The 20000-nt window shown below is 43.2% G+C and overlaps 3 protein-coding genes across 5 annotated transcripts in view; 1 reads left to right on the forward strand and 2 right to left on the reverse strand.

Moving 5' to 3' along the window:
- Positions 1–3263, forward strand: part of LOC135097357 (large ribosomal subunit protein mL37-like) — a 3436-nt gene extending 173 nt beyond the window's left edge. Inside the window, exons 2-8 of the mRNA XM_063999166.1 lie at positions 39–212; positions 501–725; positions 925–1047; positions 1272–1381; positions 1548–1733; positions 2105–2250; positions 2482–3263. Coding sequence (XP_063855236.1) covers positions 40–212; positions 501–725; positions 925–1047; positions 1272–1381; positions 1548–1733; positions 2105–2250; positions 2482–2739 — 1221 coding nt within the window. The 5' untranslated portion in view covers position 39 and the 3' untranslated portion in view covers positions 2740–3263. The remainder of the gene's footprint in view (positions 1–38; positions 213–500; positions 726–924; positions 1048–1271; positions 1382–1547; positions 1734–2104; positions 2251–2481) is intronic.
- The window catches only part of LOC135097355 (solute carrier family 23 member 1-like), a 25645-nt gene extending 21119 nt beyond the window's left edge, over positions 1–4526 (reverse strand). The window contains exon 1 of the mRNA XM_063999162.1: positions 4382–4526. The gene's annotated coding sequence lies outside the window, so the exon portion shown is untranslated. The remainder of the gene's footprint in view (positions 1–4381) is intronic.
- A 1022-nt stretch (positions 4527–5548) lies between these two features.
- Positions 5549–20000, reverse strand: part of LOC135097347 (ataxin-2 homolog) — a 47180-nt gene continuing 32728 nt past the window's right edge. For 2 of the 3 annotated variants that reach the window (XM_063999150.1, XM_063999152.1), the window contains exons 3-7: positions 19791–19910; positions 18924–19128; positions 18092–18290; positions 17645–17760; positions 5549–17310 (exon numbers count right to left, since the gene is read on the reverse strand). In XM_063999150.1, the coding sequence (XP_063855220.1) occupies positions 14476–17310; positions 17645–17760; positions 18092–18290; positions 18924–19128; positions 19791–19910 (3475 nt within the window). In that variant the 3' untranslated portion in view covers positions 5549–14475. The remainder of the gene's footprint in view (positions 17311–17644; positions 17761–18091; positions 18291–18923; positions 19129–19790; positions 19911–20000) is intronic. The other variant, XM_063999151.1, reaches the window with a different exon arrangement.

Consider the following 20000-nt stretch of genomic DNA (forward strand, 5'->3'; position numbering starts at 1 on the left):
GTGAATTTCCATAAGTTCAACATCACTCGCCTTCACAGCATGAGGGTGACGGCTGTTCTGCGCCGCCAGCACCTCGGGAACCAGTTTATCTACCACTGGATGATTCAGGGGAGGAAGAAGATAAGGGATGATGGTGTGAAAGCAGCCCTGAGTAGCAAAGGAATCAATATCGTTGACCCCAAGGATGTGCTGACCCCTGTTATCCCGAAGAAGTAAGAGTGCCTCACTTCGCCTGCCTGTGTTTGTGTGGCTTGCGCTGGGTTGTGATAATATTGTGTGTGGAAGTTGTCGTTGTTATCTTTGGTGTGTGTTTAATTTTTGCTTCCTACCTCGTGTTTTTTTTTTTTTCGTCAGTATTGTTATTCATTACTTAGTTTGTGATTTTCCTATTAGGTGCTCTCTCTCTCTCTCTCTCTCTCTCTCTCTCTCTCTCTCTCTCTCTCTCTCTCTCTCTCTCTCTCTCTCTCTCTCTCTCTCACTGACACCCCTCACACACCCAGAGAGGTGCCAGAACCCCCCCAACTAAAGGACGCCTTCACTCCACCACCTCCTGAGAAGAGAGACACCCCGTGCCATGTGTTCACCAAGCGGTTCTCACCTATCATGGGTCTCAGCCAGGCTCAGCTCATCACCAACACCCTCGTCCGCACCGCCCTGCCGCGGCACATCACTGACCGAGCTGATGCTGCCGAGAACACTCCTGAAATGGATGATCGAGTGAAGGAGTGAGTGTTGGTGTTTTTTTTACATATTTTTTGTATTATTATTATGTATTCTACTCATGAATTGCTTATTGTTTTTTCTTCTTTTCTTCTCTTTTTATGTTGCTGTTGTCCTCCTTTCACCATTTTACGAGTCTCCTCCAGTTGTTTGTGACCTTCGTATCTTCCTTGGTGACTCTCTCATGTATGCTCTCCACTGCAGAGCCATCTTGCACGCACACCTGCTCGACACACACCAGGAGCGGCTGCCTCGCCTCCCAGACGTTACTAAGCATCCTGGCTGGGTCTTCCCAATTGAGTATGGCATTCCCCTTCGCAGGAAAAAGTGAGTCTTGTCTTGTTGTTTCCCAAGGGTGAATGGTTGGCGTCATGTACGATGGGGGGACGTGGAAAGGTAGTCTCTTGCTAAAGACATAATATTCCCAATCATCCCTTGCCTTTCTTGTGTTTTTCTCTATTATAGCTCCAGTCATCTCATTTTTTCATTCTTATTAAGGTCCAAAATATTCAGAGCCATTCTCTATTGTTCTTTCCTTCCTTCCACCACAGCAAGACCCTCAATTACCAGCTGCTCCTCCTGCTTGACCAAGTGGAGGGCTGTGGACTGGAGAGGCAGCTTGTAGAGGGCAGCTCCATGCAAGTCTTGCTTCCACATGGCAGTAAGTTGAAGGAGGAAGAGGAGAAGAGTGGAAGGATGCTGTGATGCAAGGATGAGATAGAAGTGGAGTGAGAGAAAGAGGAAAAAATAATAAAAGTGACAGATTCAAGCTTTCGCCAAATACTACAAAAACAAGATAACTCACACCCAACCTTCCCACACCACAGATCGCTTGATGCAAATGAGATATGATGCTGCATACCTGGTCTCCTCCCCACACCCCCTGCCTGCCGTGGCCAGCCTGGAGGAGGTGCAGGCAGCCTCTGCGAACGAAGAGATGCCCGATATTTACCCCATGTCTCCCTTCATCAACTGCAGGGCACGTGACACCTACTCCTTAGATGAACGCTACGGTATTTACATATTGCACTTGTTCATTATTTAGTTGTGTTGTTTAATTCCTTCGTTTTCTTTTATGTGGCTGGCTGTGCCGTGCCTAAGCTCCTGGTGTAGTGCTGTGGTCCACGAGATGGTCCTTTTCTACTGAGAGACGATTGGGGTACTGAATAAGCTTATCTGCATAATTATCGACTCATATTTTTACAGTTTAGTCTTTCAACACCAAATTATCTTTTCAATGAATTTATCAACTTAACTGTTCATACATAACTGGTTCAGGGTCATATTTTCTCATTTCTTTACCTAACATGCTTTCTCAGTCACAGATGGTCAGCCAGCCTGCATCCAGACAACCACATGCCTAATTATCATGTTTTTGTCACAGGTGTGGAGTCGCCCAGCCTGCACCCACACACTGTCTTCATGCACCACAACCAACCACGCATGCGTCAGGCTCAGGATGGCTTCATGGGCATGTCTCTTCTGTATGCCTTCTCGCACGCTGCAGCCTATGCCAAGCTGGTGCAGAAGGTACTAAGAGAGAGAGAGAGAGAGAGAGAGAGAGAGAGAGTGTTTGTCCAGTAATATATATGTTTGATCTATGACCCTTTCTGAAAAAAAATAACATAAAATAAAACTCCCTATTGTTTATCTTCCCATCACCTCTCCTTGATGGCTATCTTACACATATACACACACACACACACACAAACACACACACCACCCCCAGGCCCTCTCTAACACAAGCATTACTTCCTACAGAACCCAATTGGAGACCTCAAGGAACCAGTCACAGTGCAGGTGGTCCACATTCACTGCCAGCACTACCACGTGGGCGTCTTCCAGCTCAACACACTCAGCCTGACGCCCTCCTCTGAGAACCCCACACGGAATCTCTTCTGGACACAAACTTGGGACTGCCTGTTTGACTCATGCAAATTTGAGACAGGCCGGCCAGTGCTTCAAGGTTATAATCCCAGGGTATTTAATCTCCTAAGGGCCCTCCATGCTCAGGGATAAGGGGGGAGAAGAGGAAGAGAGAGTTGTGCGACATTTTTTGTTTCTATGCGAGTGTGAGAGCACGAGAGTTGAAGCCTATTGGTAAAATGTGGTTCGTACATGTGTGTGAGTAAATGTGAAATGTGTATAGGCCTATGCAGTTATATTAGAGGGGTTCTTTGTTCTGTATATCAAAAGTTACTGAAGAAACCAGATGCATTATAGAACCCCATGTCTGCTTTTACACTTCCCCTTTCCTATGACTTGAACTCTCAATTGGGAGGCTTCAAGACACTTATCCTACAGTTCTGGTTAATCCCTTTGGTTTATTTGCTGAAAGACTGGCATCTCAATTGGGGTCTTTTTTTTTTTTTCTACCCTCTTGCCCTAGGCCTGTCTCTCTCACAGAAAAAGATTTGTATGTATATAGTTACCAGCCCTTTGATTATGAGGGATGCAGTGAGTTGTGTGCAAAGAAAGGCTTATATTTCAAGGTGGGTGAAATTGTACAGAAGATATGAAATAAATTAATACTTTAAACCAGATACTGTTTTTTTTCTTTTTTTTTCCATATTCCTGTATTATTAAACCCTTAATCAAATCAGCCATTACATAACGAAAATATTTAGGTTCTGTGGCAGAGTATGAGAAAAGGGGCAATGAAAGCTGGTCTGAATTTTGCTGTTGAAGGTAAGTTGTGCCTCCTTGCCTAATACAATATGTACCATTTGTATGTATCCTTGCCTAATACAATATGTATAATTTTACTTGCATGCTTCTACGTACATAGGATATTATATGACTTTATAACCCATAATAAAGTAAAGTGAAAAAAAGTTATATTAATTTTACCTTATGTTAAAATTAAAGAAAAATTAGGTGGTGGTGAGGTACTATACCTAAGACACCTCTGAAAGCGTTTTCTTTGAATATACTCGTCGCGCTGTCATGCAAACTCGCACCTTCCTATACGTTCCCTGGGTCTACCTGCCTCGGCGTCTCAAACACTTCATTTTCTTTGCGGGGCGAAGGATTCATGAGCGAGCCATTCACTGTTAGAAAAATACTGTATTCATGAAAAAAAAACAAAATAAATAAATAATTACGAGCTCTTTCCTGGCATTCTTTTAGCACCTAATTTGGTATTTCATGTTCTATCAGCCTTCCTTGTGTGTGTGTGTGTGTGTGTGTGTGTGTTCTGCCTTGGCTGGGGTTATATGCGTAACAACTGTGTTCAATTAATGGTGGGTTCAGAAACAGAGGCAGTAGATTTTACAACAGTTATCGAGTCGCGCGACCAAACCGTACATGTCAAAGAGCTATCAGGGTGGCCAAATATCACCGCAGCATTTGAAAACATTGGCTAAGCTTCGAAACAAGAGTCGAGGTGATTCCAAGCACTCCCTATTGAAGCAAACCCCACATGAGGAAGTGAAACCCGTTTTTATTTACTATTGGGAATTATACAGAATATTTACAGCACATTACATCACTGAGAGCCGCGAAATACTGCCGATTTTTTTTCTCTCTCACTCTCTCTCTCTCTCTCTCTCTCTCACACGCTATAACAAGTACTGGTAAACACTTCACCACCATTACTAGTATACTATGCTATAAACAAACATAGGAGCCTTACATTTACAAACACCGCAGAAGTACTTACTGGTGGTATTCTTTGGTTTTGCACGCGCCATGTCACTGGGAGTAGATATTAATACGCACAGACAGACGCACAGTCGCACACACGCAAAATATAACAAAAGCTGGACTACATCTTGCCTGGCCAACTGTTTCTCCCAAGTGATTTGGTGATTTGGGGATACAGACGTAGTTAGTTCGTTTATCAATTTATTCATTTGTTTTGTTGTTTATTTGCGTATTCTTATTTAGTAATTCATACATTTATTTATAATGTAGTTTTTCTTATTCATTTACTCTTGTATTTGTGTGCAAAACATTGCTTGCGGACAACGACAAATTAGATTATACATTTTTTTTTTTTCAAGAGTAAAATAGGAAGGAAATGGTTCTTATATAAGTCGTAGATGAATGGAAAGGACTTAGAAATCCTAGGTTGTTAGTGCTGAGTCATTAAGGAGCCTAAAAAAAATAATAAATAAGATTAGACAGATTTATGAATGGACATTACAGGTGGAACACAAAGGCGTTTTGTATACGGAGTGTCACGTGAAGGCCTGACAGCTTCATGCTACCTTATTTTCTTGTAATTCCTGACAGCACGACTCCCTTTCACCCCTGTGGCCTTTAGAAATAGTCCTTCAGTGTTGTTACTTTACTTTTTCGTCATCATCGTTTGGTTGTCAATAAGCTACTTGGGCGTCGCTAATGAGACACCTGGCGACTCTTGCGTCATTCACCAGGCAGGTGTTCAGGTGGGAATCTGTGGTGGTGGTGGTGGATTAATGTGTGGATAACGATGGTGATAGTGGTGGTGGTGATCTTTTGTATAGAAAAAAATATATAAATAAAAACTTGAGAGAGAGAGAGAGAGAGAGAGAGAGAGAGAGAGAGAGAGAGAGAGAGAGAGAGAGAGAGAGAGAGAGAGCCCTTTACAACTCCTTAAAAAAAAGAATGATAAATAATAAGAGAAAATTAATAAAAAAAGATGAAGAATAATAATAATAAAAAGATATACTCTATTTGCAAAACCAAACCACCACCACCACTACCTAGAAAAAAAAAAAAGTAAATAAATAAAACAGAGAGAGAGAGAGAGAGAGAGAGAGAGAGAGAGAGAGAGAGAGAGAGAGAGAGAGAGAGAGAGAGAGAGAAACACCAGGTACAAGGATAATGAATTAACACAAACACCTTGTCAAATTATCCGCTGTATTTAAAGAATTAAGATATACAGGTAATTACTTAGCAATAGTTTGTAGGTCACACTGTCCCAGCTCGTTAACGTCCCTTCACCTGCCTTGCTACCTGGGCCAACAAGACTAGGTTAGGTTAGGGTTCACTGCAGACCCCCTTGTATTAATAGGAAATGCTGGTCACCTGCCTAGTGGAGTGTGGGGCTTAGTAGAGTACAAGAAGTGTCTATATCTCTCTTTTCACCTGCCTTGTACTGTGAGGTCTTGTATATCAACAGTACAAGGGGACATTTTGCTTGACTTGTTCTCTCATAAGCTCTGGTACTTGGGCACCTCATCCTCCAATGGTACAAGGTTATATTTCAATTTGTATTCTGATAATCTGGGTCTTGAGTATTTGTTTTGTAATGTAATAGGGAGGTCTGGTACAAAGTCACTGTATTCTGAGTACAAGGGATGGTTTAATACTTGTCTTGTACTGTAATAGGAAGGCCTGATATTGGGGTATTCTTATTTTTTTCTTCAGTACAAGGTAATGTTTGCTTTGTATTTTAAAACTTTAAACTAAACATTTTTTTTATTATTTAATTTACTGAACATATACTCTCTTTCATTTTTCCTCAACTTCACTAATTTGTAAGCAATTTCGTATTTTACAAGTTATAAAACAAAACTGCATTCTTTTCACCCTACATTCACAGATTTTAACAGTGGTGTGTTCTTGCACCTCTCAGCTCCCACCCACATACACTAACAGTAATTCATCAACATAACCAAAGATTGTATTCTGAAATGCTATGCTCTTTCACCACCATTATTTTCAAAGGCCACAGAAATGGTTATCCAGGTTCTCAAGAGTGTTTCTCCTGTAAATAATGTAGAAATGTCATTAATCTGTCACTAGAACCATAGAAACACCCTTAAAAACTTGTGTAACCTCAATTAGAGCCTTTGGGAAGTATTGGAGGTGTGGCGCAGAAGTGTTTCTCAATACAATCCCTGGAATATAATGAACAATTCTGGGACAGACATTTCCTTCAACACAAGGAGTTCTGGGGGTGACCAATGGCTGAAGGGGGGGGTAAATATAATCGGTTCTGCAGTCCGGTAGTCTTTCCACACGCAGGTAGTTGGGTCAGGTGAGCGGGAACAGGAAAAAAAGTCAGCCGGGCAGCACAAAAGGGAAAAATAGAATGATAATAACAGTAATAATAATAATAATAATGAAAATAATAATAATAATGAAGAAAAAAGTTACTTGCTTGCAACTCAGCGTATAATTGCATCCTTCAGCTTCAAATAAACAAGTAAAATGAAGTAATGAAAATTAATTTGTACTACACATTGTGGTGCTGCCCTCTGGTGACGGGCCGGCCAACCACCACCACCCCCACACCCCCACAGGTGGCGGCCATCTTGGGGCTGGGGTAAAAAAAATAAAATAAAAAATAAAATAAATAAATAAATAAAAGTAAATGAATAATGATAATAATAAATAAATAAATAAATATATAAAATCAGCTTATTGTCAGACCTTTGTCCTTCTCTCTCATTACATTCCTGTGCTGTACACATTATTTATTCATTTTTTCTCTGATTCTCTTTGATCTTTCTTGTTATTCCTTGTTTCTAGAGGATGGTTCTTCTTCTTCTTCTTCTTTTTCCTTATTTTGTTTACTTCCTTAAGTTTTTTGGATTTGTATTTATATTTTCATTATTTATTTTCATTTTGTATGTTATTCACTTTCTCCTTTATTTTATTTATTTTTTTTATGCATTGGTTTCATTTATTCTTCTTGTTTTGTTAATTTGCTTGTTTTGTTAATTTTTGTATTCATTTTTCTCTATTTTTATCTTTCTGTTGCTTTCACTCATCGTGTTCTAATTTTCTTGTCCACATTTCATCATTCCTTCTTTTCTAATATGTACACAAAGATAATTTCTGCACAAACTTCTTTTTTTTCTGTCTCAATCAATGCATCTCTCTTTTCTCTCTCTCTTTTTCTCTTTCTCTCCACTTCATCACAATAAAACTTTACAATACAAAGGAAAGTTTCATTTAAAATTATTCTTTCTTTTCTAAAACACTTCCAAATTATTGCCTGCTAAATAAACATCCAGCAAAATAATAATAATAATAATAATAATAATAATAATAATAATAATAATAATAATAATAATAATAATAATAATAATAATAATAATGAAAAAATAAAATACATAAATAAATAAACCATTTACAACAAATATTCAAAATCTGTTCCATTTACAACAATAATAATAAACAAATAAATAAAAAAAATAAAATAAAAATTACTGGGGGGCGGGAGGCTTAAGAAGTCTTTAATATATATGTATATAAATCCATAAAAAATCTACTTAATAATATAATTTCAAAAAGATTAATAATACGTCATCTAGTTATCATACACCTAAGAAATTCCTGCATTCCATATTCACAGTATTATTCACCTATTTTTTATTTTTTTTATATTATTTATTCCTCATGTGGTACAAGATTGAAGCATTAAGCCTTGTCACACCCTCACCTCCCAAACAAGTACAAACGCATCACACAAACCATAAGAAGAAAAGACTGTAGTATAATTTGTACCTGCTAATCCAACAACATAATAGTAGTAGTAGTAGTAGTAGTAGTAGTAGTGGTAGTGGTAGTTATTTAACATCTCAACACACATATTTATTCTTTTGACATGTAAAAAAATATGGAAAATTAAAAAGCTTTCATCTTATATATATATTACAGATGCTAATGTGGCGATAATAATAATAATAATAATAATAATAATAATAATAATGAAAAGTTGCTCTCTATCTAGCCTTCTCCTTCTCCTCCTCCTCCTCCTTCTTCTTTTCTCTTTTTTTATTGTTTTCTTTAGCAATGTATGTATGTATGTATGTATGTATGTATGTATGTATGTATGTCACTTATTTTATAATGTATTCCTTCTAGTTACTAAATGAGGGAGGACCAAAGAAGTTCTTATTTCCACTGAGCAAATATATTCTTATGTCTGTGTGTGTGTGTGTGTGTGTGTGTGTGTGTGTGTGTGTGTGTAAAGCCCAAAATTATCATACCAGCCTTCATTTCCAACAACCCCAAAAATTTACACGAAAAACTAAAAAAAAAAAATATATATATATAAAAATAGCAAAAAAAAAAAGGAGAAAACAAAAATGCAGCTTAAAAAGTGAAAAATAAAAATAATAGTAGTAATAATAATAACAACAACAATGTCACTGACTATTAAATAAGGAAGAGGAGAAGAAGAAGAAGAAGAAGAAGAAGAAGAAGAAGAAGAAGAAGAAGGAGGAAGAGGAGGAAGAAGAATAAAAAGAAGAAAAACAAAAAAAACAGATAAATATACCTTAAAATTTGAAATCAAGCAACAAAATAATAACAACTAAATGGGAAGAAGGAAGCAGAACGAAAAAAAAATATGCAAAAAAAAAAGAAAAAAAAAAAAAAAAAAGAATTTGAACAAGAAAGTAAAGACATACATCTCCAAAAAAAACACAGATAGGTCACCTTTACACACCCACACACTGCAGGTCAAATAGTCACATTCATACTCTAGTCAATACAAGAATACGTAAAAAACCACTGCAAAAATTCCATTCTTATCCTCGAAGACGTTTTCTATGTACATAAGCCTTACGAGTAGACACGCACATTCATTAATGAAGGAAAGGGTTAAAAACGAGCAGGGAAGAAATGGGAAAGAGGTGAAGGATTAAGAGAAGGGTTAAAAAATGATGGGGGAAAAAAATTGATTAGTTAGTCGGGAATATTTATCAAACGGAACGTGGAAAAAAATGGAGATGCGAAAAAAAAATAGATTTTAAGTGTTTTTTGTTTTGTTTTCTATCCGTTTGCTTGTTTTTTTTATTACATGTGGCAGTCAGTCTGGTTTGTTGTATCATTTAAAACTATATACAATAATAATAATAATAATAATAATAATAATAATAATAATAATAATAATAATGATAATAATAATATGTAATAAACTTCACTAATTAACACCATTTTTCTGTGTCCTATGTGTGTGTGTGTGTGTGTGTGTGTATGTGTGTGTATGTGTGTGTGTGTGTGTTCAGGAAAGCAGGCCAGGTGGTATTTGAGTCACCAGGTGAGATGCAATAATTAACAAGTGGCAGAGTCAGGTGTGGTCATTAAAGCAAGGCAGGTGTGGTGTTGTGGTGGTGGAGAAAGCAGTTGTCACCCTTTGCTTCTCATTTATTTATTTTTTTCATTATTCCTGTCATTATCCTTTCCTTCTAATTAATTTATTTTCATTATTTCTCTTTCACTATTCCATTTTATCATTTCACAATTTTTTTTTACTTTATAATTTCTCTTCATTTTAATATTTATCTAATGATTACCTATCTACCATCACACTGACCTCCCCTGACCTCTGATCTGCTTTGACCTGTCTTGTCCTGCCTTGCCCTGCTCCCTGGTGACCCCCAAGAGATCAGGCAGAGTGGCCGCTTCCCTGTCAATGTGTGTGTGTGTGTGTGTGTGTGTGTGTGTGTGTGTGTGTGTGTGTGTGTGTGTGTGTGTGTGTGTGTGTGTGTGTGTGTGTGTGTGTGTGTGTGTGTGTGTGTGTGTGTGTGTGTGGAGGAAATACTTGTACAATCATGGTCATAAGTCAAGTGAATTTCCACACTTCCCTTAGGTTCAGTTCAGTTCAATTAGGTTCAGTTGGGTTACGTTAGGTTAGGTTTCTTTTCTTTAATTTTTTTTTCAGCTATTTTTGTTTTTCAATATTCAGAAAAAGATGGGATAGTAAGCAGTTTAAATTTTGTAGGGTACATTTTCATAAGAAGAGGAGTTGGGAGTGTTGTTTTGTAGCAGAGAGGTGAAGCAGCACGACAGAAACAATAGACATCCTGAAGTGTTGGAGATGACTTGACTTTTGACCTCGATTGTACATTACCCCAAGCAGTGATGTCCAGGGAGAAAGAGAAAGAGAGAGAGAGAGTCACAGAGAGAGAGCTTGGGGCAACAGTATGCAGACCAACAGCATCAGTGTGTGGTGGAGTTGACCTAGCACACACACACAGACACACACACACACCTCCCTGTCTCTCTCTCTAGCACTACTGACGTTTGTGATAACTTAAATGTAAGGTTTTTTATATATATACGTATTTGTTTATATATATTAAAAACAAAGGCTACTACAAATTAGGTATGGTTATGTATTTTGTTATTTTTACAATATTATTATACTTTTTGTCATATTTTTTTGTTTTTTGGGTTATCACAGATGCAAAACTGGAGTCTGGCAAACCCCTTCAAGAGTATGAATAATAATAATAATGATAATGATAATAATAATAATAATAATAATAATAATAATAATGATAATAATAATGTACTCTACTTCATTTATTTAATCGTGTATTGAGCATAGAACTATTTCCTAACACCTTCCACTGTCTGTATGTGTGTGTGTGTGTGTGTGTGTGTGTGTGTGTGTGTGTGTGTGTGTGTGTGTGTATGTGTGTATGTGTGTATGTGTGTGTGTGTGTGCACGGTCCTCCTATAAAGCACCAATATCTTCCCTCGAATGTTAAGACTAATGTCAAATAATGCTTTGTCATGTGAGAAAAACTTAAAAAGACAAGAAAATATAAAAAAAAATAAAGAAAAAATATATATATAGAGATATACATATGTTGTATAATTATATATAGTATATACAAAAAACACTCAATGCCTTGCAGCTTATCGTCTAAAACTTGCAAAAAAGTCATACAATATAATACACACGTACATATTTACAGTGCCAGGTGGTGATCCTCGGCTGTCCCCCCTCCCAGTGCCAGGTGCCCAGTGATGCTGACCACTCCTCTTTGTGGAGATAGGGTAAGGTGACAGGGTGAAGCAGACAGGGTGAGAGACAGGGTGAAGTAGACAGGGTGAAGCAGACAGGGTGAAGCAGACAGGGTGAGAGAGACAGGGTGAAGGAGAACAGGAAACTTGGGCATACAGGGTCAAGATAGAGAGAGGAAGGACAAGAGGACAGATAACAAGAGGGAGAAGTAAAGATATTGGGGGTACAGGAAGATAGACAACAAGAGGAGGAAGAAGAGGAAGGATAAGAGGAAGATAGACAACCAGAGGAGGAGCTAAAATACTGAGCACTTCTGTCACAAGAGGCATAGACAGGCACAAGGGAAAAAAATAGATATATTTATCCCCAACAAAAAAAAAAAAAAAATAATAAAAGAAAACAAAGAAAAACTAACACACACACACACATGCACACACATTCACCAGATTCCAACATCCTATATATATAATTTTGAGAGGCTGTGAGAGAGAGAGAGAGAGAGAGAGAGAGAGAGAGAGAGAGAGAGAGAGAGAGAGAGAGAGAGAGAGAGAGAGAGAGAGAGAGAGAGAGAGAGAGAGAGAGAGAGAGAGAGAGAGAGAGAGAGAGAGAGAGAGAGAGAGAGAGAGAGAGAGAGAGAGCTTGCATGTCATTACAGCTTCAGTGAATGAGACAAAAAAAATGAAAAAAAGAACAAAAATTTAGGAGAGAAAAATATACAATCATTTTCTTTGTCACTTTCCATCCACCCATCCATCAAACTGTCAACTGATCCACTGTCCATCCACTTCCACAAACCAACCCACAACAAAAGAACCAGTGGAATAACCTCTTCTCATTTCATCCACCCATCAACAGATCCACCATCCTTCAATCTCCACAATGAACGAACAAGTGGACAATGTTTTAATCCATCCATCCTCAGTCCTAGAGGTGGATGAGCTGAGCAGTTAATAGATAAAGAAGACGATAGGAGATAGAGGATATGATGAGTGAGTGAGAAAAGAGAAGATAGGAGAGGGAAAAGAAGGAAGAGAGAAGAGGACAGAAGAAGAAGAAAGATGATATAAGTGAGGAAAAAGGAGAGAAGGAAGAGAGGAGAGATTATGACACAAGAGGGCATGGAAAAGTGAACAATTCTCAGACTTACGCCAAACTGGGAACATGTAGAGGGAAGAGAAGAGGATACAAGATAGAGGACGGATAAGTGGGTAGCTTTAAACTCACTGGGAACACTATGCAATGCAGCACAACACCAGACCAGCACAACAACACCAATCAACACCTTTCTCCTTCAAGAAACTCACACACACACACATATACACATGCACACACATGCACACAGAGGAAAAAAACTGAAAATTGTAACCCCCTATTCAAATGTCACTGAAGAAATTAAATAACATGTTTTTTTTTGCTTTGCTTTCATTAACGTTGGATTAAAAACAGACATCACCGACCGACAGTTTTAAAAGTACAAATATATGTAACTGGCAGGGACGCGATGAAAGATTTATAGAGCAAACACAATAAAAAAAAAAACTTCTCGTATTTTTTGTCTTTCATCTACGTCAGTTCCTTAAGCATTACAAGTGGCCGGGCAGTCCGTCAGCCGGCCACCCCTCGCCACGGGAGATCTGGACTGGTTAACTTCTGGCAGTTGTGAGTGTAAAATACAGCGGACATGAATGAACGGTTGCTATTTCGCCTTAAGTCTCCCTCGAAAAGTGCCATCTGTGATTCAAGACCTCAAAACTCCAGTACCTGTGCTTCTATGCTCCAAGTGCTTCCCTTGTCTGGACTTCTTCACTTCAGGGCCCCCAGATTAATTGGGTTCTCAAGTGTCTTTTCCTGTTCATAGTGTGGCATTGTGGTTAATCTACTGTTGTGATTATGAAAACACATCCGTCTTAATAACTTCCACTGCAGCCTGTAAAAAGTAGTTAAAATAAAGCTCTTGTGATGTTTTTTAATGTTTTTAATGTTGTTTCTCAATATTGATGCAGAATTTCGGTTGAATTACTGCAAATGTTAAGGAAATGTTCTTGAAAACCTCAATAAGTAGTTGAAATAGTTGTCATAATACCTATCCAACTAATGATGCCAAATCCTGGTTAAACTATCACAAAGATTAGAGAAACATTTAAAAACCTCAATAACACCCAGTGGGGCCTTAAAGCTGTCATCTGCGAGCACAGTACCTGGAGAAACAATGGCTGTCTGATTGGCTATAGCTGCTGCGGCACAAACAAAAACTCAGCAGGTACTTGAACCCCTAGAGTACTAACAAGAAGCTGCGGTGGTCAACACCTTAGCCAATCAAAGACCAGTCCTTGCCGCAGCAACCAGAGAAATGCTGTGTCAGTGCTAGTTGTGGTAGTGGTGTTGGTGGTGGTTTCCTGTGCTGTGGATCCTATCACTCGTGTTGGTGTGGTGGTGTGGCTGTGACATGCTGTGTTGTGTGTTGTTCAATGGGTCTGCTGGGTGATACAGGTAACACAAGTACTAACACAGCCTGCTGGAGATGGGTGGCTAGTGTGGCCTGTCGGGTGTGGCACTAACAGTTGGGATATGCCAGTTCAGTGAGGGGTGGTAATATTCACCTCTCTTTCCCTGGTGTCCCCCAAGAGTGTGGTCTCCTGGTGCTGTGTGTGGGTATCCTGGTAGTGGCAGAGGGAGTGTATTCTTCCTGTCCTGCCTTTGCCTCAGTGGGGACTCACAGCTTCCCCCACACAGCAAGGCACCTCACACACACACACACACACACACACACACCGGGGAAGGACACCAAGCACCACCAGGTCCCTCCGGTCACCACCACCACATAACCACACAAAGTCGTGCCTCCCTCCCTTCCTCAAGACACTCGGTCACACGTTAAGTAAAGTTTGCAAGACACTCCCTCCCCTACACCACGGCTTCCACCGGCGCTCTCCCCGCCCTGGTGGGGCGGCGTCCACGGTGCCAGGTCTGGGCAGCCGTACTCAATAGGAGCGGCGGCGGCAGCAGCCTCACTCAGGTACTCAGGTGAGGTACTTAGCCCAGCTGGCGGTCTGCTGTCAGTCCTTGTTCACCTCCAGCACCAGGGAGTTGAACACCTCCTGGTCGCCCAGGTCGCCCAGGGTGGGCTGGAAGTCGTCCTCCAGCCCCGCCCCCGTCCCCGAATCCAGCGGGGCCGAGCGGTTCAGGGCGTTCAGGGTCAGCATGGAGGAAGGGTTCATTAGTGGCTCCTGCATGTCCCTCACCTCTACCCCATCACTGTTCTGGGACTCCCTGAGGGGGTCCATGCAGCAGGGCCCCACTCCATCCCCTAGCACCCGGTCCTCCAGGGGCTCCCGCACACCCCCACCATCCCCCTGGTAGGTCTCGAAGGGGTTGATATTCGGGGGCACCTCGAGGGGGTCTGAGAGGGTGGAGAGGTCACCAGACTGCGTGCCGGCCAGGGACAGGGAGTCAAGGGGGTCCAGGCCCACCGAGGTGCCGCCGTCGCCCCGCAGGTTTACCTCCAGCATCGGGTCAATCTCCAGGGTGAAGTCGTTGTACTCGCTGGGGACAGGCGTGGGGGCATAGGAGGAGGCCTGGCTAATGCTGCAGGAGTCTGAGAAGCTGAAGGGCTGCCCCACCAGCGGTGTGTTGGGCTGTGACTTGGCGAAGCTGTCCGGCATGTTGAGCATCTGCAGCAGCGGCACGGACTGGGGGCGGTTGGCAGGCGCCTGCTGGGCTGCGCTGGGGCCGGGCTGGGGGTTGGTGAGCACGCTGGTCACCTCCTGGGCCAGGGGGTCAGCAGGGAAGGTTGGGGGCTGGGGCTGGTAGTGGATGGTGGGGCCCGCTGACATGTGCCGCCGTCGCAGGTCGTTCATGCCCGCCCCGCCGTGCCCTGGGCCGGGCGCTGGCTTGCTCTTCAGCATGAGCTGCAGCATGGAGGAGCCGCCCAGCTGCAGGCCGGCCACGTCTTGCTGCGGATGCAGGGAGCTGTCCTGCACCAGGGGGGACAGGGGTGCTGAGGAGGGGGAGGGCGGCACACTGCCAGAGGAGTGCCTGGAGGAGAACTTGCCACCACGGCGCCCTGAGGGGTCCTCAGCACCGTAGGGGGCGTGGCGCAGGCTGGGCGCGCCAGAGGAGTGGCGGGAGCGGCAGGTGGGGGTGTAGATGGTGCGCAGGTTCTGGCTGGAGTTGTGTCTGGAGCGTGGGAACAGCGGTGTGGGGATGGGGGACATGAAGGGAGTGCTGCTCTCGGAGGGCACCGGGTGGCCCCCGCCGGGCTGCTCCGGGGTGAAGGGCGTGCTGCGTGGCGTCACGTAAGTGGAGGACGTCTGCCCCGAGTTGTGGCGGGAGCGGGGCAGCGGGGTGTTGCGGGGCGACATGAAGGGGCTGGCATTGGCACTGGAGCACTGCGAGGCGCCCTGGGCCTGCTCCAGGCTAGTGCCAATTGGGGTGAAATTGAACTGCGTACGGCGCGTGTTGGGGCTGGGGGGCACCGACCCCACTGTCTGGGCCCCCATCAGGCTGAGGGTCTCCACCCCCTCCAGAGAGGGCTGGAAGCTCACCCTGCGGCGGATGCCCCCTACGCCCACCCCCTCCTGCTCCAGCATGTCCCCCTCACCCCCCAGGGACCGCGCAGCGCTGCTCCGGGCCAGGCCGCTGGGCAGGTTGATCTGCAGCAGCTTGCGCAGCTCAGACAGCTGGCTGGTTTCTTCCAGGTCCACTGGGTTCTTGTGGAAGTACTGGATCAGCTCCTCCTCTGCCTCGTGGCTGTTGCCACCATTGCTGCTGTTGTTGCTGCCGCCGCCACCCAGCGCCAGCCCCCCCTGCGTCTGCTGGCACTGCTGCTGCTGTTGCTGCTGCTGCTGCTGGTGCTGCTGCTGTTGTTGCTGCTGCTGCTGCTGCTGCTGCTGCTGCTGCTGCAGCTGCTGTTGATGTTGTTGTTGTTGCTGTTGTTGCTGTTGCTGCTGCTGTTGAAGCTGCTGCTGATGCTGTTGTTGTTGCTGTTGCTGTTGTTGTTGCTGCTGTTGCTGCTGCTGCTGCTGCTGCTGCTGCTGCTGCTGCTGCTGCTGCTGTTGGTGGTGGTTGATGTGTATCTGGTGAGTGAGGGAGGCTGGGATGTCCAGTGTGGCCTGTCCTGTCAGGGTGGCCCCCAGCAGGGAGTCCACCTTGGCAGGCTGCTGCTGTTGTTGCTGCTGCTGCTGCTGCTGCTGCTGCTGCTGCTGCTGCTGCTGTTGCTGCTGCTGCTGGGGCACCCCAAGCTCCATGTTGACCCACTGCACTGGGGTGTCTGGCATGGGCTGGATCACCTTGAACTGTGGCTTGGGGGAGGGAGGCTTGGCTGGCGCCGTGCCTGGGTTGGACATGATGCGCAAAGTCTTCTTGCTGCTGCCGGCCTTGGACAGGGTCACCTTGCAGGTCCCCAGGGAGGTTTTCTTGGGTTCCAAGGTGCCTGCTGGGGTGCTGCAGCTCCTCCTGAGGGGTGGCAGGGGCAGGCCGCCCACCACGGTCCCTGGGTCTGCCTCACACTTGGCTTCCAGGACCTTCTCGTCTGTAAGGGAGTCCAGGAAGTCCAGCGGCTCCTCCTGCTTGATGGCCACGCTCCCCACCACACTGCCCTCCCCACCACCACCACCACCACCACCACCACCACCACCACCACCACCACCACCACCACTGCCACCATTCTCCAGCTCACACCGCAGCAGACTTCTGTCCCCGCCGCCACCGGCCTCACAAGTGCCATTGGTGGCTGAGGGGCCCAGCTTGGAGGCGGGGGGTGGAGTGCCGTTGGTGAGGGGGGCATGAGAGTCACCGGAAGGGTTGCGCTGTGTTCCACTGCGACGCCGAGATTTTGGCCTGTCACCGCCGCTTCCACTGCTGTTGCATTTAGTCACTGCCGGCTGCTGCTCCTGACACACACACACACACACACACACAGGAAAGAGGAGCAACATTACATAAACACAAAGGCATAGCATGGAAAGAAAATTAAGACACTATTATCACCATTCCACACCTTTTTTTTTATCATCACCATCATCATCATCATCATCATCATCACCTGGGTATCTTGAGCACCATCTCCTTCAATCTCCTTCAATTCCCCCTTTCAATCTCAACCTCCCTTCCTTCTATACCAATATACTTGTCTTATCTCCTCTCTCCACTCTTTCAATCTCTATTTCCTCCTCCTCCAACCATCACCACCAAGGCCTATCACCTCTCTTTCAAATCTCCACTTACCTGCAGCTTTCTCTTCTGTTCTCTGATGTGTTCCCTTTCCTGTATCTTGCGTTGGAGCTGCATCTGTGTCTCCCGGTGCTTGCCTCCTCCACCAACACCACCTCCCACCAGCACGCCTGAGGAAATGATGTGTAGATTTGAAAATATTTGTTCTATCTGTATTTTAAGGGTTGGTAAATATATTATCCCTGTTTTCTTGTAGTGTTTCTCTCTCTCTGTTGTGCTTTTTGCTTTTTTTTTGTTTGTTTTGTTGTTTTGTGTTAGTGCTTAGTCATGTTGGTCAATCTGTCTATCTGTGTGTGTGTGTGTGTGTGTGTGTGTTTTCTCTTTTATATATCACATTTGTTTCATAATTTTATACCAATATTTAATGCTGTAACCAATAAACTATCTACCTATCTGTATGTGTGTGTGTGTGTGTGTGTGTGTCAGACCTCCCTCACTCACCCTGCTTGTGGTCAGCCAGGGACAGGAGAGTAAACGCAGCAACAGAACGGTTATCCACATAGTTCTTATTGACAAGGTGCAGTGCCAGGTCCCTCACACACTCAAACTTGACCGAACACAGCTTCTCCGCCCACTCCAGGACCAGGCAGATGGCAGCGCGGTCCACTTCCCCCTCCTCCACCACGCAGTCCATCCCCAGCTGATGATAAGAGGAGTCTTAGAGAGCCTGGAGGAGGTCTAGTGAGGGGGGTATCAAGGGAGGAGTGACTAGGGACTGGGTACTGTAATAAAAGATAGGGTTTTAAAAGGGAGGTGTAAGAGGTAGCTAGATTTATGTGGTTCTTGGTTCTGTAAGGTGAGGTTTAGAGGGAAAGGCTGTAAGAGGAGGGAGTGACTAGGGCCTGGGTACTGTAATGAAAGATAGGGTGTTAAAAGGGAGGTGTATGAGGTATCCAGGGTTATGTGGTTCTTGGTTCTGTAAGGTGATGGGTACTGAGAAGAAAAAGACTATGAGAAGTAGAGACTGGGTACTGGAATTCACAATATAATGAGGTAGAGAAATTAAAAATATCATTCAGTACTACTACTACTACTACTACTACAAATATTACAGCTACGATGAATGAAGACTGTACCAACAATAACGCCAACAATATTAATTAATAAAATGAGAAGACAAATCTTACTCTCTTTCCTTTCTCTTAATGTAGGAGGGATACTGGTTAAAGGTGACAAAAAGAAGAAGAAGAGGGCTAATAAGAGTACCAATATTTAAAAAATCAATAGATAAAATAAGTAAATACATAAATAAATAAAATAAAACAAAACACACCATATTTTTCTTAGCCATGTTGTCATTCAGGTCTGGAAGATCCGGCGGCTCAAGGGTCCACTTCTTGCGCAGCCCAGAGTAGCAATATTTTGACGCCCCACGCTGACCAAGCCTCCGTGGCCGCACCCCGGGGAACACCTGCTTCATGACCTTGCCGAAATCTGCTGTGCTGAGGGCCTTGATGTTGTTTAGGGTGCAGTAGTGCCTGTTGGGGGAGAAGGGGGGAGTGAGTTGGTGGGTGTGTGTGTGTGTGTGCGTCTTGAGGGTGATGGGTGAATGAATAGGTGATAATGATAAAGCAAGGAAAATCTAATGACTGCTCTCTCTCTCTCTCTCTCTCTCTCTCTCTCTCTCTCTCTCTCTCTTCCTTCTGTTTTTTTTTTCTCCTTCCTTCTAATCTTCTTTTCCCTCTAAATTTTCCTCCTTGCTTTCCTTCCTCTCTTCCTTCGTTTGTCTATCCCTTCCTCCCTCTTTCCTCACTTCTATTCTGCTTACAATAGGAAAAAAGAAAAAAGAAAGAAAATGGATGCTTAACAGTACATGTAGCTTAAAAAAAAGTGAAAAAGCAGAGGAATAAACAAAAAATAAACGAATAAGAACAATGCCATCAAAGAAAACATAAATACAAGCCATAAATGAAGCAGACTTATATAATTATAATCTATCATAAAAAGAAAAAAAAATAGTAAATTAACCAGCAAGTCAATAAACAATAAGCCAATCAAAGAAAACGTAAGCACAAGAGGAATTGAAGGAGAGACTTGCATATAATCCATTAAAAAAATCAACTTAAAAATCAATAAACAGGTAAACAATAAAGCAATCAAAGAAAACTTAAGCACAAGCGGGAATTGAAGGGAGACTCACATATATTCGTTGTACACCTCTCGTTTGGGCAGAGACACTTCGCTGTTCATCTCCAGGTGTGTCTTGATCCAGGTAATGGTCAACTGGATCTCACAACGGCTGCCCAGGGGATTAAGGGGCCTGCAACAGTAGTGGGAGTAGTAGCAGTAGTAACACTACTATCATAATCGATAATATTACTGTCGTTATTGCCATTGCTGTGGTTAGTGA

The sequence above is a fragment of the Scylla paramamosain genome, unplaced genomic scaffold (assembly GCF_035594125.1).
Source record: "Scylla paramamosain isolate STU-SP2022 unplaced genomic scaffold, ASM3559412v1 Contig18, whole genome shotgun sequence".
In the NCBI taxonomy this organism is placed as follows: domain Eukaryota; kingdom Metazoa; phylum Arthropoda; class Malacostraca; order Decapoda; family Portunidae; genus Scylla; species Scylla paramamosain.